This window comes from Typopeltis vanoorti, chromosome 8, assembly GCF_054136105.1.
Source record: "Typopeltis vanoorti isolate ZY-2024b chromosome 8, IOZ_Tvanoo_1.0, whole genome shotgun sequence".
Taxonomy (NCBI): domain Eukaryota; kingdom Metazoa; phylum Arthropoda; class Arachnida; order Uropygi; family Thelyphonidae; genus Typopeltis; species Typopeltis vanoorti.
Genome location: NC_143556.1, coordinates 122,303,094 through 122,322,269, shown reverse-complemented (window position 1 = coordinate 122,322,269; position 19,176 = coordinate 122,303,094). Strand labels below are relative to the sequence as shown.

The 19,176-nt window shown below is 36.3% G+C and overlaps 1 protein-coding gene across 1 annotated transcript in view; it reads right to left on the bottom strand.

Moving 5' to 3' along the window:
- The window catches only part of Cubn (Cubilin), a 2,223,842-nt gene that overhangs the window by 544,913 nt on the left and 1,659,753 nt on the right, over positions 1 to 19,176 (bottom strand). The window contains exon 55 of the mRNA XM_090396294.1: positions 8,760 to 8,944. Coding sequence (XP_090252420.1) covers positions 8,760 to 8,944 — 185 coding nt within the window. The remainder of the gene's footprint in view (positions 1 to 8,759; positions 8,945 to 19,176) is intronic.

Below are 19,176 nucleotides of genomic sequence, written 5' to 3'. Positions count from 1 at the left end.
TGAAGACTTTAATCTAATAAGATTTATTCTGGCTGACTGACATTCCAGTAGACAGTTTTGCTGATGACAACACATCGCACTTCTCCTTTTCATTTGACAAACCCTGCAAAAGAAAAATGACTATAGCCTCCAGAAATCTACTATCAAGCATTCATCACTGGGGGTTTGGATAGCATTAATAACTTTAATGACAGCAAAACACTCACTCATCCATCTAAATCTCTGCATTATTTATCACCAAAAAGAACCCTGTTCTTCCAATCTTACCCTCAGCAATACTGAAATCTCTATTCAAGATGAGATTCAGCTTCTCGGAATAACTCTAACCTCTCTTAGCACAAACATATCACAACTATTGCCTCCTCTGCATCCAAAAAATTAGGCTTTCCCTTACATTTGAGGTATTACTTCAATTCTGAACAGCTCTTTACCCAATACAAATCACAAATCCATCCAATCGTTGAATACTGCTTGCTTATATGGGTAGGTGCTCCTAAAAGCTCCATGAAAATACTGCATTCTAATCAGAAAAGAGCAGATCGATTGATTGTTATCCCTCTCTCACTAATACACTACACCAACTTTTGCATACATGTTCAGTCTCTCCAGCCTGCATCTATCTTCTATAAATACTTCAATTGCCACTGTTCATCAGAACTGGCATCGATAATCTCCCCAACCTATTGAAAATCTGTTCAAATGCATGCGGAAACTAATCAGCACCCTGTCATGGCTCAACAAAACCAACAAAATAAATTTCTCATCTTCCTTGTTTAACGCTTCCACTGCTGCCCTCTAGAACAGTCTTCCAACATGTGTTTCCCAAGGAATATAACCTGCAGGTTTTTAAATGAAATGTGAAACAGTTCTTTATCACCCATCCATGGTGGTAACGTACTGTAGGTTGACCAAGCTACATGGATGGACTCTTTGTAAAAAATTAAAAATAAAAATAAAAACTTACTGAGAGATAATTACTTGAAGCAGTATGTGATGGAGAGACTTGAGGTGAAAGATCATTGCACCTGGTCATAGGTTCAGAAGATATATCCATAAGGTGGCCACATCGGCTATAGTTGGGAAAAACGATCATCACATGGTCTTAACGTGGGAGATAATAAAAATATTCTGTTAAGAAGTTGTATAGGTGGAGCTACAAGGCAGGTGGCTATCATAAGCTTAGAAGGAAGCTTAAATCTGTGCTATGGCATAAAAAACTGCATGGGAGATAGCTAAGTGTCATTTAGAAGAAGCAATATTAAATTGTATACCTAAGGTATCGAGGGTTAATTAGGTAGGAGTGAGATAGATGAATAATTTCATTAAACATGAGCTGCAGAAGAAGAAAGTGCTGTGGAGGATATATAAGGAGAAAGGTGATTGGAAAACTCATGAACAGTACAAAGCTCAGGGCAAGAAAGGTGACTAGCATGGCAAGGAAATCAGATCATCAGAACAATCTAGCCAAGCAGGGAGAATGAGTATGGAAAATTAACTTATAAGTGATGATGATGGTCACAAGGTGACAAAAGTAGATAAAATAGTTGAGTTAATGAGTGACCACTTTACAAGGTTATATTATACAAGTGAGTTTAATCACTTGTATTGGAACAGGGGAACTGCAGTGGATGAATTGAGGTTCTTGGGATATTGCAGAATCTCACTTTGAATATAGCAGTGGGATTACATAGGATATCAGTGCACAATTTGAGGGAATGTGAAAGGGAACTGGCAATGCCACTGCTGCTTAATTTAAGTCTCATCACTGATATAGTTTCAAAGGAGTGGAACGAGGGCAAATTAATTTCCTTGCATAAGGACGGTTCTAAAACTGCAGCAGCAAATTATAGACAGAAGAGTATCTCAGGAACGGTGGTAAAGGTGCTGGAAAAATTGGTCAAAATGGGAATTCAGGAATGGGAGGATAGGAAATGGATACTCTATGTGGCATATGTGTAAATACTAAGTTAGGAAACTACTAATGCATAACCGATCCTTCAAAAAGGATTGGTCACACCTTAGTAATTTACTAACTCTTACTATGGAGCGACAGCTGAGTTGGATAAGGTATATGGCTGCATGATGATTTTGCTGGATTTTGCAAAGGCATTTGACCAAATGGCACATGGAGCTCTTTTATGCAAATTAGAACAAACTGGGATGGATATGACACTAATTATGCAGATAAGAGGGTAGCTGCTGCAGATATCAAAAAAAGGGGTTTATGGAGGTACAGAATCCAGGTGAAAGCTGGTGACTAGTATTGTGCTACAAAGTTCAGTGCCAGGATTACTAATGCTTAATTTGTACATAAATGATAAAGGAAATAACCTGAAATGAAATATTCAGTTGTTTGCTAATGATGCGAAATTAGGTAGAATAATAGTTAATCAAGGCAATGTGGAGAGGTTGCAGGACAATTTAAATAGGCTGTCAGTATGGGCAAAAGATAATGAGTATCAGTTTAATGTGGTAAAATGTAAAGTTATGCATTTTGGATATATAGATTATAAGATATGTATCACATTGATGGCACTGTACTCCAAGAAAAAAATGAAGGTAGAGATTTAGGAGTGGTGGTAGACAGAGAGTTAAAGTTTAGAGTTTAGATTACTTGGCTAGTAAAGAACAAATTAACAAGTGAAATAAAGAAGTTTTAATCCCTCTTTATAAGACCTTGACATGCCCACATCCAGATTACTGTGATTAAGTTTGGTCCCCAGGACTTCTTGGAGATAAGGAAGTAGTAGATAAGATTCAGAGGTGAGCTACCAAGATGGTGAGAGTTTTGTGGAACGTATCCTCTGAGGATAATTTGAGGGTGTGTGGACAAAGAAATTGGCTGATAGATGAAAAAGAGGGGATGTGATCAGTACTGTCGACAAGGTGTATAGAGGCAGCCTGCCTCACGGCACTGCTTAATTAAGGGCACTCGTTCAGCCATTATGACATCTGATGTAAATACAATAGATTTATTTGAAGAATTAAAAATTCTCTCAAAAATAATACTTGCCTGCTCCTCACCCAAATTTTATCATATATATGTGGAAAAATAGCAATTGGAGATTTTCTTATATTTTTGTCTTATAATCCATCAGGGACGATAATTAACTGTTTGCCTCAGGTCATGATCTAATCTTGCAATGGCCCTGGATATGATAGAAACATTTAAGTTACTTAAAAGGTTTTATAGGATTGAGATAGGGGAAATGCAGTGGTTAAATTCAGTCGAGGTTCTCAGGGGCCGTCTTAATAGTCTGCAATGGCAAGTTATTAAGACGGCATATGATTGGTGCAGTATTAACAAAAGGTCGAAAGATAAAAGCATAGCTGACGATTGAGTTCAAATGCTAACTCTCTTCAACCGAATTCCATATGTGAAATTGCCATAAAAACATTCACTATATATATATATTTCTTAGTTTTAACACGTTTACGAATTTTAACACATTTGGTTGAATTTTATTGCTGCCTTGTGAAAAGCGAACTCACACAGATGTAATTAATAACAACAGTTTTTAGTTAGATACTGTGTTTGCCAGTGCAACATATGGTTTTGCTTGAGTCTAAACAGCATAGTTTCTGTATGAGGGACATGTGATTCATTCATTAGTGTCATTTTTATCCCAGTTGTCTCTAATTGAAATATTTGTTGAGAAATCTATTACACAGACTGCTTATACCTTATTCACTGACATAATAAAATACTTGTTTTTCTTGTCTCTGCAGTATAGTGGCTGTTGGGGAGGGCTTGTTATTTACTGCTGCAAGGAGTTACTATCACCCAATGTGAATGTATTTAAGGTTTTTTTCATGTGCGAGTATATGCGAAATTTTTTAATTTCTTTTTTCAAAAAGTAAAATCAGGGGGGACGAGTTATATGCGAGCAATATGGTATTTCAACTATGGATGAGTACATTGGTACCTTCTTTAAACAGAAAAATAGCTTGGATGACTGTGATAATACAAAACGAGTTTGCAATGACAGTGTAGTTTCTTAAGAGAGAGGTCTGTAATGAATCCAAAGAAACACAAAATTCCCATCGGTTGCAATGCAATAATATTAATACACTGAAGGAAAGGAAAGATTTGCCGACTTGATGGACACTCGACCAGTGGATCACATTAAAAGGTAAATATAATTGGTTGTTTTGTAGGAACATTTTTCTGTTTTGTGACTTTTCTTCCTTTATGCTAATTATGCCTACATTATTGTGTTACTATTCAACAACTGTTTACAGTTTTGAATGTGTATATAAAGTCAATATCAACAGTTGCCTGATTACGAATGTGTGATGAAAGGGAAGGGGAGGTTTGGAGCTTCCCTGGATAGCATCCAAAGGTAAATATTATTATTATTATTCATGACACCTCCAAGGAGTCCAAAGACTCATCGCGAGAGGACACCCACTGCATAACTCTCCGTCTCCACTTCTATACCGAACCTCTACTACCAATCATTTTCATCAACGCCATCTACTGCCCACACCACCACCACAACTAGCATTTTTTGTCTGTAAATTGCGTGTGTTGTGAAAGGCAGATTTGTCTGTAAACCCGAGTTTCTGGGAGAAAAAACCTTGGTACTTCAATACGAAACACAACTGGTTATTTTGAATAGGGTCCTGGAACTTATTCATTTAGAATTTAACCACTGGGGAAATGTTTCAGCACTTGGGTAACTTCGTAAATGTCTTCAGGACAGAACAAGAGGTTATCCCTGGAAGTGGATTAACATGTTCACATTGGGAAGTGTTTTGCACATATATTGCACCCACAGAACTTCTCGTTACTATTTTTGTGCTGCTTCCATATTGGGCAGGTGAGCTCTTTGATACAAAGTTTATACATGTTAGTTTTGACTCCTTCAGTAGAATTTTCTTTGAAGTTAGCATCTATGATCTGTCTTCATGATATTGAAAATTTCAAATGCAATCCAGCAAACACTTATTTCATGCAATTGAAAATTTGGACAAATGTTAGGGCAATTGTTTTTCATTAGATACTGTGTTTGTGGGCACAGCAAATGGTTTTGCTTGAGTCTATACAGCATCGATCTGTGGGAGGGGAGTTGTGCTTCATTAGGTAGTGCTATTTTCATCCCGGTTGCTTCTAATTGCACTATTTGTTGACAAATATATTACACTCCAGATGTCTGTACCTTTTTCAGTGATATTATAAACTACTTGTTGGAACTTTTTCCACTTGGTTATTATACTATAAAGACACTAAGAAATTATATATTTGGTTTAATGCTTTATCTAAGTGTAAGCAAATAAGTTTGCACCTGAACTATTTTCAGGACTGGGGCAACTCATATAAAGAATCTAATGACTTCACATCATTTGCCTTAGTATTCCATAATGCAAAGCATATCTCCTTGCAGGCATGTATAATGCTATGCATTATGGGAAGGGCCACTACCTTTCCCATATGCAGAAATCATATGAAAATATGACTTCTGCATTACTTCAACTTTAGTATCACATCTGGGTCTGGCTCCCACTGATGAGGCCACAATAAAGGATGAAACCAGTCTGGGTAGTGGCCCTTCCCATAATGCATAGCATTATACATGTTCACAAGGAGATGTGCTTTGCATTATGAGATACTAAGGCAAGTGATGTGAAGTTATTAGCTTCTTTATGCAAGTTGCTCCAGTCCTCAAAATAGTTCAGGTGCAAACTTGTTTGCTTACACTTGGATAAAGGATTAAACTAAGTATATAATTTCTTGGTATCTTTAAGTTAAAAACTACTTGTTTTTCTTGCATCTGCAGTATAGTTGCTATTGGGGTGGGTGTGTTGTTCACTACACAGGGACAGCTGTTTCCAGTATTCAGACAGTATACGAACAGGAAGTAAAAATGTATCTATTCCTAACTGAAAAGGAATCTTCTGTATTCTATAAGAAGTATGTATCTGATTAAAGTCACAAACCAGAAACATGTGGGAAATCCACATATTCTAGTGATGATTTCCTGAGCCACTGTCAAAAAAAAAAAAAAAAAAACATCTGATGAACGTCAAATTTTCCAAAATGTAGTGATTAATTCAGATGATGATTTCAGGATATTACATTTACATACCAGTTCCTTATCTGATAAGGAAAATATTTCGTAAAATAAGGTTTCTGACTTTTTATACGAATGGAATCTGGTAAGGAGTGTGGCAGTACCGGTTCTGGAGTACAGTAGAGAAGATGAGCTGCTTTTACCACTTATTATCAGAAAATCCATCTGTAGTGTACTCTGCTTATGTCTAACTGATGATCTAATAGAATTTATGGTAAGAGAAACTAACAGATATGCAGATCAGCGCTTATCTACAACTCAGGATTGTGAAACTCCAAGTAGACAAGTGAATTCCAAGAATTAAAGTTATTAAGAACAATAACTTTATGCATATATCACACTACTATGTAAAAAACACTGATCATTAGTAAATAAAAGAATTATCAGAAAATAAAGTGAAATATATAAAAAAGAAAGAAATACACATAACAAGCACAATAGATTGTAATTTGCTCCTCTGTTGGCTCACGTATCGATGGCACGACCACATGAATCACCTGATCATTATTAGATCATAGGATAAGATCCGCCTTACAGTTATTTACTGAGCTAGCAATGTATACATACAGTCACTGTTTGTTATTGGTTTAGTAGTGTATGCTTTTCAAACAAATCCCTTTTCATCTATTTATAAGTTGTTTTTTTTTATTTTAATTATTACCATCATAAGTGCAAATATGAAAGTCTAGAATTTATAGGATTATGTATTCTTCACTCCACCCCTAGATACTTATAACACAAGCACATATAATATCAAAGATATAAATTATTCAATTGTAGTCTATTTTACAGTACAGAAAGTATTTTTATTCACACCTATTCTTTCTCTTCTTTATATTTGCTATTCTTTGCATCCTTTTAATGAATCAAGTGTATTAACTAGTAATCAAATATACCATTCTCTTTAATTATTGTTTTTTAATATATTTTGAAGAGAATATTCCTTTTCACCTACCCTCAACTACAATGTGGGATTAGTTATAATAAAACAAATTGTTACAAAAAGCGATGCATTCAGCGAAACGATTTTGCTAAATGCTGAACTAGAACAATTTTGCCCTTCACTTCTCCAGATGGTTAAGTTTGCAGTGGGAGAGCTACGACATGAATGTGTTAAAAGTCTCCCAAGATGAGTGTTCGAACTCCAAAGTGACCTGTAAAATAATAATAATAGTTTCATTACAGCTAAGGAAAACAAATAATTTTTTTGTCATATTTGAAATATTGATTGAAGAACTGTGGCTGAAGGAAAAGTATGCAGATGCAGATCTCCTTATCAGTGTAAATATTCTCATCTTCAACTTAATATGTTATGCTGAAAGGCCTGTCATAGCAAGTTATAACTTTTTTTTATATAGACACTTGAAAAGAAGAATACCTTAAATGGCTATGCTTTGTAGCACATCCTCCCCAACAATATGACAATATAAAATCCCTAGTCTACAGATCAAAATTAATTTGTTCTGATAACACCGCACTCGCCACAGAACTTAAACACGTACAAATTCATTTTAGCCAATGGCTACCAACCCATCAGATAAAGAAATACTAACACCTACTCAACCCCCTGCCCTCCAAACAGAGATTACAGCACATCCATTACCATTCCTTATATTTGTGGTCTCTCTGAAGAGGTTGCCAAGATCTTAAAAAGGACAATCTCGTGACTACTTACAAACAACAACAACCCAGAAAGCTGGCATCTCTTATCCATGCTCTTAAAGACCAACTGCAGACTCTGGATTTAACTGTGGTCTAGCAGGCACCTTGCAGCTGCAACTATTCATACAATGACCACACTGGCAGGAGACCCAACATCAAAATATCACGAACACAAGACTACATCTGTTTCCACTATAGCCACTCAGGTTTGCCAGATCATGTCCAGGATACCAGTCACAGGATCAAATGGAAAAAAGCCAGGTTGGTCCACCAACACAAATGTAAATTTGAGAGGCCTTTCCGCAATCTGCTTCTGCCTTCACAAACTATAAGCCTCCCTATATGTCTTTGAAGTGTGCCTGCATTGTACATGTTGATAAAATTGTATTAATTCTTGAAGATGCCAATTTAACTTTGACAAAATATTGGAAATAATAAGTAAATATTTATTATTTAGTCTACACTGTCAATTTCTGAAACAACATCAAGAATGATAATCTATGTATAAACACCAGAATTAGAGAAAGATGTATGGTACAATCTTACTAGCCACCCTTTGAATGGTCATTTCCTCTAATCGTAACACCTTAAGGTGCATGGAGTGAGATATGTAATTCATTGTTGTTGTTGATTTATGTTCACATGCATAGACTCACACTTTACTATGTAGGCATTTGAAACCGAAATCCTATGGAATAAGTTGGTTACTCCTCATTCCAGGAGTGTCTTGTGTCTGTAGATGTGTGTGTGTGTGTGCATGCACAGGGCCAATTTCTGGGTGAAAAAAACCCCTACCTCTATATAAGACCAGCTAACAAATCTTTAGTTGAAAGAGACCAGATAAAGGTTCCTCATGTCATGGACAAGAATCGACCCGGGTTTCTGACCAAAGGGCTTCGTCTACATGGACTGAGCTATTAGAGGCTCTAAGTAATTCATAACTCTTCTAATTAATTATTTTTTCAGAAAGCTACAGTATAAAATACATTGGTGAAAACAAATAATACGAAAATTTTTGCTTACCAGTATGTAGTCATTTTCACAGTTTGCATGCATTTCAATATCAAAACGGCCAATAAAGGAAATATTCACACGATAACCATCTTCCATTTGTATTGTCCATATACATTCCACATTTTCAGGATACTGGGAAGGATAATTTGGTGATTTAATGGATCCTTGTGAACTGTGAAGAACTCCTCCACATCCTGAAGGCAATAATCAAATCAAAGATATGTATATAACATTTATACAATTATATACTTTTAAAATTACAACTGGAAATGGGTTTGGGGCTACACTGAAAGTGATCAATTTATTTAGTGCTCATGTAAGATTGAGATTTTTATCTGCTTTTACTGTCTTTTTCTCAAAAGATTAGCAATTTATAGTATATTAGGACATATTTTTTTGTTTGCATAGTATATGGTGTTTTCATAACATATTTTTATTGAGATACTACAATATTAAACGGTGATGTAAAATGGCACCAAAACACACAAGAAACAGAATGTTAACAAGATGAGTGAAGTCACAAAAAAGAAAGCTTGCTCTGCTGAAGGATAACTTGGAATACTGAAAATAAATTAACCTCTGAAAGTGTCACATTAAAACATTATTAGACTGATCATTCAGGAATTACAGAAAGTTGAGAGGCATTTAAAGGAACATAGGAATGACAAGAAAATTACGCAACAAAATGAGAAACAACAAAGCACAGAATTAGGTAAAATGATACATAATGGAAACTAAGTAATTAAAATCGATTATAAAAAGACTGCTGTTATTTTGTTTGATGACTCTATGATATGATAAAACCATTGATGACTGGGTAATTACTTCAACTTTTTTTGCTTCGATCATATCATCCCCTCTTTCTCTAGTTAGCTAGTGTATGCAGTCTACAAATTCTCAATCTGTCTCTTCATAGTATTATTCACAATCCTGATATCATTTTTAACACACTGCACTCTCTCCACTGTATTAGAATCATGAAAAAACTGAGGGACCAGACCTGCACACAATACTCCAAGTGCAGTCTTAGTCATTTTGCCTTGTAAAGAGGCAAAATGACTTCCTTATATTTACATGTCAAGGTTTGTTTCAGAACTACAATTATTCTCTGAGTTGTTTTTACAATCTTTGCTATATGGCCCTTGAATTTCAACTGGTACTGAGTGCAAAGAATGCTACAGTATTTTCAGGAAGGATAGATAGCATAGGAGAGGAGGGGATGCTGCTAATGATATCAGATGATTTGAGTCCATCAACAGTTGCAAACTATGAATGCAATAGTACAAAATTTTACTGAGAACCAGTACAGGGATGGGATAATGGTGCTGGAGCATTGCTGTCCAATTTTCAATATGGACAGTGAGTTTGAAGCAATTTAGTGTGATGTGGAGTCTAAAATGATCAAATACATAGTTTATTAATGCAGCTTTTATTTCGTACAAGTTATGAAATAAAATGGGAAAATTAAGGGATCTGCACTATGAATTGTTTGAACATCCACCCTATTCCCCAGATTTGGCTCCCTCTGACCTCTGTCTCTTCCCAAAACTAAAACTCTTCCTCGCTGGTCAGCATTTTTCTTCAAATCAAGAGATGATTGCAGCTGTAGAGAGGTATTTTGCAGATCTTACTGAGAACCACTACAGGAATGGGATAATAGTGCTGGAGCATCACTGTCCAATTTTCAATATGGACAGTGAGTTTGAAGCAATTTAGTGTGATGTGGAGTCTAAAATGATCAAATACATAGTTTATTCATGCAGCTTTTATTTCATACAAGTTATGAAATAAATATGATGGGTGCTAGGTGCAAAAGGAGCAATCATCATGGGGGGGGGGTGCTAAAGATGATACTAGCATTGTGAAATACAGATTATGTAGACAGATTGAGAATTTGTGAATTGCTGATACTAGCAAACATGAGAAAGAAGGGTTGATATGATTGAGACTTACAAACTTCTGAAAGGGTTGTAGAAGATTTCAGCTGGTTGAATTTTTCATTTTATGGAAGATGGGGAAAGGAAGTGAGAGTATCCTCGGAAGTTGAGAATGAATGATGTCAAGATGGGGGGGGAGCTAGGTTTTTCCCTCAGAGTGGTACGTGATCAGAACAGATTGCCAATTAAGGAAGTGAGTGCAGGTAGTGTGAATAAATTTAAGAACAGCTATGACAGCTGACTGGTATGCAAGTCATATGTGCCTCACTCAATGAATCCCTGACTTCCTGGAGATCTCTCTTAATAATAACAAAAGAAATACAGTGATCTGGCCTTCAAATAACTACGTTCTCAGTTAACCTTTCTTTAATGGATTAATATGTCTTCAGACTCATGGAATAGAATAATGTAATTATACTCCATCCTTAGAGACTCATTTCTAGTGAGCACAGGAGTGGAAAATCCAAGGAGCCTGATGCTAGACCATGCCTTACTTCATATAATATACATCTGTTATATTATCTGTAGACTGGTTCCTCCTCTTCTTTTTCCCACTTTTTCTTTTTTTCTTGCTCCTTCCCCACAATGCCCCTTCTCCTGTTTAGCTGATATAATTTTTCTTCTTTATAGCAGTGGGAGTGTGCCTTCTCTCTCTCTCTCTCTCTCTGGTATCTGAGTTACCTAAGTAGGCTGCCATTCAATGAAACCTGGTCAGTAAGACAGAATTAGATCAAAACCGCTTCAAATGATGGATAATAAGTATACAAGGGTGGTCTGAAAAGTTCTTGGCCTCCACAACAGATGGTAATACTATCGGAAAGAGAATTTTTTTTTCCTAAGTTGGTACATCTGTCATAAACATCCACCTGAAATTGCAAGTCATTCTATCAAGTAGTTTGTTTTATATAGCTATCTGAAGCAAAAGTGTTGTCTGTATCCCTTGAAATGGATAAAATTGAATATTGTGCGGCGGTTATAAAATTCTTTGGTAAAAGAAGGTTTAACACCAAAAGAAATTCATTTGAAGTTCATAAAAGTTTATGGGCACTCTTCTCCTTCGTTTTTGACAATTAAGAAATGTGCTGCTGAGTTTAAACATGGCTGTACCAGCCTTGAAGATGAACCACGTGAAGGACGTCCAAAAAGTGTAACAACACCAGAAAGCAATCATTGATCAAGTGCATGATATGGTATTGGATGACTGGCGAGTCAAAGTGTGTGAAATTGCTGAGACTAAAGACATTTCAAAAGAACGTGTAGGATACATTTTGCATGAATAATTGCATATGAAAAAGCTTTGCACAAGATGGGTGGCACGCTTGCTCACAGTAGATCAAACATGCACTTGCATGAAAATCTCTGAGCAGTGCTTGGAGCATTTTAACAAGAATAAAACTAATTTCATGCATCGATTTATTAGTATGAATGAGACTTGGATTTACCTTTACACACGAATCCAAACAGCAGTCAAAACAGTGGACAGAAATCAGTTGTTCAGCGACAAAGAAGCCAAAGTCAGTTCCATCAGTAGGAAAGGTCATGGCATCGATGTTTAGGGATGCTAAAGGCATTTTGTTCATTAATTATATTATCTTGAAATGGATAAAACAATAACCGGGGAATATTATTCCAATGTTCTAACCAGACTACATGAAAAAATTTGTGAGAAAAGATCCGGTTTGCAGAAGAACAAAATCATTTTTCACGAGGACAATACACCTGCCCATAAAAGTGTTTTGGCAATGGGAAAATTAAGGGATCTGCATTATGAATAGTTTGAACATCCACCCTATTCCCCAGATTTGGCTCCCTCTGACTTCTATCTCTTCCCAAAACTAAAACTCTTCCATGCTGGTTAGCATTTTTCTTGAAATCAAGAGGTTATTGCAGCTGTAGAGGGGTATTTTGCAGATCTTACTGAGAACCACTACAGGGATGGGATAATGGTGCTGGAGCACTGCTGGAATAAATGTATTAGTCTTAAGGGAGATTATGTTGAAAAATAAAAATAATTTTGAAATTATAAATTTGTTTTTTCATTGTTAGGCCAAGAACTTTTCAAACCACCCTCATAAAGGAGGACACAGAGCCCAAGGCTACAATGGGCATATAAAAATCACAGATGTGACTCTCTCTCACCCATATGACAGACCATACTTGAACCTTGTGGGGAGGTATGCTCTTGATGAGAAACACTATACACAGACTAAGTACATAAAATCTAATAGAACTAATAACAGAAAAAATATATGGTGTACCTTCAATTGTTGGTTATTATTAGGGCATACCAGATTAGAAGAATTACTATTGGAAGCAGAAAAAGATAAAATGGTGCATCACTAGACGAGAGAAATAGAGAGATTTGGTGAAAATAGTATCAATCTAAAGATTGGACATCTACTATATAGCTATGGTGACAACCCAAGATCCAAGGAAGGAAATTGCTTCCTAATTAACTGCTCCATAAATGATAAAATACAAGAAATAAAATATATCACAAACAGGATTGCAGAACACTAACTTAACATAAACAGATGTTATAAATTAAGAATTATACAAGTATATGCGCCAACCTCAGACTACACAGAGGAAGAAATAGATGCATTTTGTGAAACATTAGACCAACTAGTAAACAGTAATACAGTAGTCCCTCCCACATCCATGGGGAAGATGTACCGAGATACCTAGTGGATACCTATGATAAATTTTAATGTATAGATTAGGCACAGTAAGAGATCAACAACAATAACTAATAATAAAATAGAACAATTATAACAACATATTGTAATAAAAGATATCTAAATGTGAATGGAATCTTAGCAACCTCAGCATGTTGTTTTTATTATTATTTATTTATTATTTTATGATGTCAAGAACTTTCACATTTTTCACTTAAAAGGAAGCACTTTATGATTTCTCTTTGGCATATCCAAATTGCCAGCATTACTACTCTTGCGCTTTGGGTACATCATGAAGTAAAATAAGGGTTACTTGAACACTGTGATGCTGTGACAGTCGATCTGATAACCGAGAACTACTCAGAATGGTGCATAATTTAAAACTTACGAATTGTGTATTACTAAAAGAACAAACCATATGGCTTCATTTCGGTGATGTAAAATTACCAAGGCAAAGTGAATATTAGATCCAATATTATTTCCAAGCTAATGTTTTTAGAAACTATGAAAGTTTCATAAGTTTACCTGAGAGCTTACGAGAATACAATCCTCAGCATCCCTGAGTTGCCTTAGCTACTTAAGTCAAGTAGGGCAAGCTAAGGCAACTCGAGGATGCTGAGGATTGTATTCTTGTAAGCTCTCAGGTCCACTTATGAAACTTGCATAGTTTCTACAAACATTTGGCTTTGAAATAAAGTTGGATATAATATAGACTTTGCAATATAATTATAAATTCTTTATATCTGAAAATTTTCATTTAATATTTTCAGATTGGGGTTGACCACAATCTGAAAATATTAAATTTTCAGATTTCACAATCTGAAATTGTAAACAGAAAGCACAGATAGTGAACTTGTGGATAAGGGGGGGGGGAGAGAACTATGGTAATACATTCTTTATGGGAGACTTCAATGGTTAAGTAGGTGTAAGAGAGGCACATCTAGCAGAAACTGGAAAATATGGACTAGGACAGATGAATGAAAATGGAGAGTGATCGAATTTGGTCAAAGTAGAGGTCTTTATGTAATGAATACTTTCCTCAAAAAAAAAAAAAAAAAAAAAAAAAGAATCTGCAATGGTAAAGACAAAATCCAAATGGAGAGGCATTTAATGAAATAGATTTTACCAGAAAGAGATTATTAACATCCGACCTCCATGGGACGTGGGACAGAAGAGAGAGAGTTTTTATAATACTGATGTGAATGAAGACCTGGATGAAAACTATCAAATAATCATTGAGACCATACTAAGTAATACCAAAGAGATTGGTGGAATTAACCAAAAGAATGATGAAAGAAAATTGTCTGATGAAAGCCTAAACCTTCTCAGAAAGACAAGACAAACAAAAAGAAATCTAGACATGAGAAGTAGAAAGAAGTCTCGAAGAAATGTAAAACAATAAGAAAAACGGATGGCCCAAGAAATTAGAAACTTCGGAACAAAGAGAATTAGAATTACAATAGAAAACAATATGAGTCTAAAAGTAGTGAGAAGAGAGTTGTCCACAGTGCAAAATATTTTTAATAACACTTAAAGATAAAAATGGAGTACTAATTAAAGACAAAGAACAGATCGCAAGAAGAACAGAATCCTTTTAAGCCAAATTGTATGCCAATTCCCAATATTTAAAACCAGTATGAAAACAAAAATGAAATATCTCAAATGGAAAAGGAAGAAATATGCCCTGATGTTTAAAAAGTTGAATATGTATGGGTGGCATGAATAATAGAAAGCACAAGGTGAAAATGAGTTACCAACAGAAGTTCTGAAAGCAGGTGTACCAGTCATAACCATGTTAAGTAAAATTTATACATCATGCCTAAGACAGAAGAGAATACCAAGGAGTTGGAACAATGGTAGTCTTATTATTGTTTTTAAAAAGTGGAGCAGAAAAGATATTAAAAATTACAACCCTATCAATCTCCTTTCAACAATATACAACATTTTTAAAATAATCATTAGCAACAGAATACAAAACAAACTAGATTTTTACAAACTTCTAGAACAAGTAAGATTCAGAATAAAATTACAGCATTGATTATAATAACTGAAGACAAATAATTGAAAAAACAAATCAATACCAAAAACCCGTAGGTCTAGGATTTATTGCTTTTGAAAAGGAATTTGATTATTAGAGGTGTGGTAAATGAGAAGATGCATAAGGTTGGTTTCCCAGGAGGTAAAATGAATAGTGTTTTGATTCAGGCATTGGATATGAGGAGAAAGCAAGCAAAAGAGTTGGTACGGGAACAGGAGAAAATGGTTGACTGGGGGACAAGAAGAATGTACGATTAAATATCAGGAGCTTGATGAGAAGGATTAAAAGTGAGAGGAAAGGGTAGTCAGTGTGAGGTATGACAGAGATGAGATGAGGCAGACAGCAAGAATTGTTGAGAGGTGGTTACAGAGTTGACACTGGGAAGTTCTTTCGCTTGGTTGAACAGCAGGAAGGAGTGACGACAAGGGGCCATCCCTGGAAGTTACGTAAGGAAACTGTGAGCAAGAGGGTGAGGAGTGGTTTCTTTGCATGGAGGGTCATTGAACCATAGAATGCATTGCCTGATAGAGTGGCGAGAGCGAGAACGGTCAATGAGTTTAAGGCGTGGTATGATAGACTTTGTGTTTCCTAGGTGGGACCTCCCATGATGAGTCTTGTTAGACTTGTGTTTCCTAGGAAGGACCTCCTGCGATGAGTCTTTTAACTCCTTGGAGGCCTAAATAATAATAACAATATGTTAGCATAAATGTGTGAAGAGGAAGGAGTGCAGTTTATTAATGTGCAGAATGATTTGAAGGAACAATTAAACTGTACAAGAGTGATGAACTGCTTTTGGGTTTTGGTGTGAGTCATTTGGAGAAACTGCTGCTAGATGGGAGAGTAATGAGTGTAGAGAATGAATCTGAGCAAGTAAAAAGCGATGTGAAAAAGTGAGAGAGTAAGGATGAAGAGTTTCAAGTTATGCTTTTTAATGAAGTGGGTAGCATGAGTGTAGAGAATGAGAGAACAAGTGTGTAAATCAAACAGGGAAATGGGGAGACTCACAGGGAGAACAGGAAAAAACAGCATGAGATAGGTTGGTGCTGCAAGAGGACCAACGTGAATGGGTGTGTAGACAAAAAAAGGAGAGGGGAGTGACCTGGGATGTAGAGAAAACAGTTGGATTTGAAGAAGGTCCTGGGATGAGTAAGGAGAAAAAGAAATGGCTCAAGGAAAGTATGGAGAAGTCACACCTAATAAGCGGTATAAGTGAAACTTGTAATAAACCCAGGAATGATTCAATACTTCTAGTATTCAAGCTGTTCTGCTTGAATATCAGAGGTATCAGAAACAAGGGAAATGAAATGGTTGCATTGCTTGAGTTCAGTAATCCAAAAATTGTAGGAATAAGTGATCATTATGGGTGATTTTAATTATGTAATATAGACTGAGATGATAAGACAGCAATAGAAAATAAAGAAAATGAATTTCTTGAGATTTTGAGAGTGCATGAGGATTGAGGGTCTTGGATTTAATCATCACATCAGAAGATGTTATTATAAATTAGGTGTCAAATCACCCTCCAGTTGGTGAGAGTAACCATGAAGTGATTACTTGAATGGTTGGCAACCACATGAGGGCTTCTGTGAGAAAAGGGTATATGCAGAACTACAAGGCTGGCATTTATGATAAGTTCAGGAGACAGCCTGGAGCTGTAGCTGGAATCCACAGGTAGGTGGAAAGAAGATCACTGCTGTTTCTGTGATATTCAGGAACCATCCAGTAGAAGCAATATATAAATGTATATATAAGTTTAGAAAATTAAATAAGGTGGGTATGAAATAGATGAACAAACATATTGAGAATGAAATAAAGAAAAAGAATGCACAATGGAGGCAATATAAGAGGAGTGATTGTTATGTTGACGTTTTTGTAGTGCTAAGTTGTTTTCTGGAATACGAGTGTCCATCAGTGGTTGTTTTTTGAAATTAGTTGTTGTCGCGGTATTGTGTATTTTGGCTACCGAGAAAACGGGGTAGGAATCGAATGCATAACGGTGGAAGACAAGACGAAGGATGTTTTCATTTCATTTATTTATTTATATCTAGTGTACTTAAATGTTCTGTTTGCAATTGTTTGTACTTTTTCTTATAGTTATACTCGCTGATATTTATTTAGCATTTATTTTTTTATACTAATTAGCAACACTATTTTAAATAATGGCAGCAGCGGCAGTAAAAATTACAAATGGCATATTGCCAAGTCCTCCCCACCATTTAAAGACTCCATTTTGCACAATATCATACAATAGATTTTGTAGCATGCGGGACTTGCAGAATGTATGAATCCTGGCGATTGTATATGCGCAAAATGCAGGAATGGGAGGAACTTGGTGATTTAGAAATGATCATAACTGACCTCGTTGAGTCAGAGATGGGAGATTATCCACGTAGAGAAAGATGACGGGTATGATAGAGGGTGAGAGAAGTATGAATAAAATAATAAGAGTGAAGAGTATGGAAAGGTTGAATGATTCTGAAGTTTCAGGAGATAGCCTCAATTGGGAGGATGAATGGCAAACAAGAATGGCTGACTTACAGAGAGAGATAGATGAGCTGAAAGAGCAGGTGGAATGTCTGGGGAATGAGATGAGAAGTGTGAAAGATGAAATTAAGCAGATGGAAAAGAGGAATGTAAGGTGAATTAGAGGAGGAGTGAGAGCATGTTATGGGAATAAAAGAAGAGGAGAGAATAGGAATAATAGCAGAGGAGAGAATAGGAACAATAGCAGAGGAGACGGATTGAGAGAGAGTTATGGGAATGGCAGAAGAAGAGAGAATGTGAACAGTAGAAAAGAGAGAGTTGTATGAATGATAGAAGAGGTGAGAATAGGATAAATGGAAGAAAGAGAATAAAAGTCAGATATAGGAATGATAGAAGAGGAAAGAATAGAAACAGCAGGAGAGAAGGAATGAGAGGAATGCAAAGGAGCATAGGGACTATGAGATGATTGGGATGGTGGGAACAAATCACTTGAGTGGTGGTGTAAATAGGGCAGAGAGAGAGAGATGAGATTCTTGCTTGACGGTGTACGAAAGAAGATATAGAGAGGAAAGATAGTGTATGTGTTCCCTAGGTGTGATAATGTCGAGCAGAGCAGAAAAGCGGTGATATTGAATGGCATAATAGCGAGAATGTGTCAGAAGAGAGGATTCGAATATGTGGATGCTTGGAGAGCATTTGAGAGCAGAGAGGAATTCTATGCGCGAGACCACGTGCATTTGAATGAGGATAGATGTAGGCATCTGGAGAGATTGCTGTTCTGAACGAGTCAGTGTGTCCCAGTGTGGATGGTAGCAAGGGTGGCCTCTTGTGGGAATGGGTACTTGGGAGAAGGGGAACAACATCAGGTAACGCTGAGCCCAGTGAAGTCTAGAATGGATAATGCTGGGTATAGAAACAATGGCATTTTTATGCTTTATACCAATGCAAGGAGTATTCGGAATAAGGGAGAGGAATTGATGGCACTGATGGCATCAGCCTGGTCAAAGATTATTGCGATCACAGAGAACGTGGTTGACAGAAGATGATATAATAACAAGAATAGAAGTTGCTGGGTATAGCATTTTTCGGCAGGACAGGAAGGGAAAGCGTGGTGGTGGAGTACTGCTTATGATAAGTGACGACCTATGTCCTCTAAGAGTGGAGACTTTGGAAGGCTGTGACACTAATGATTTTGAAAGCATATGGCGTGAGGTGGAGGTGGGCAAGACAGGACATTTAGTGGGGTGTTGCTATAGACCAAGGAGCACAGAGGGTGGGTACCAGGAGAC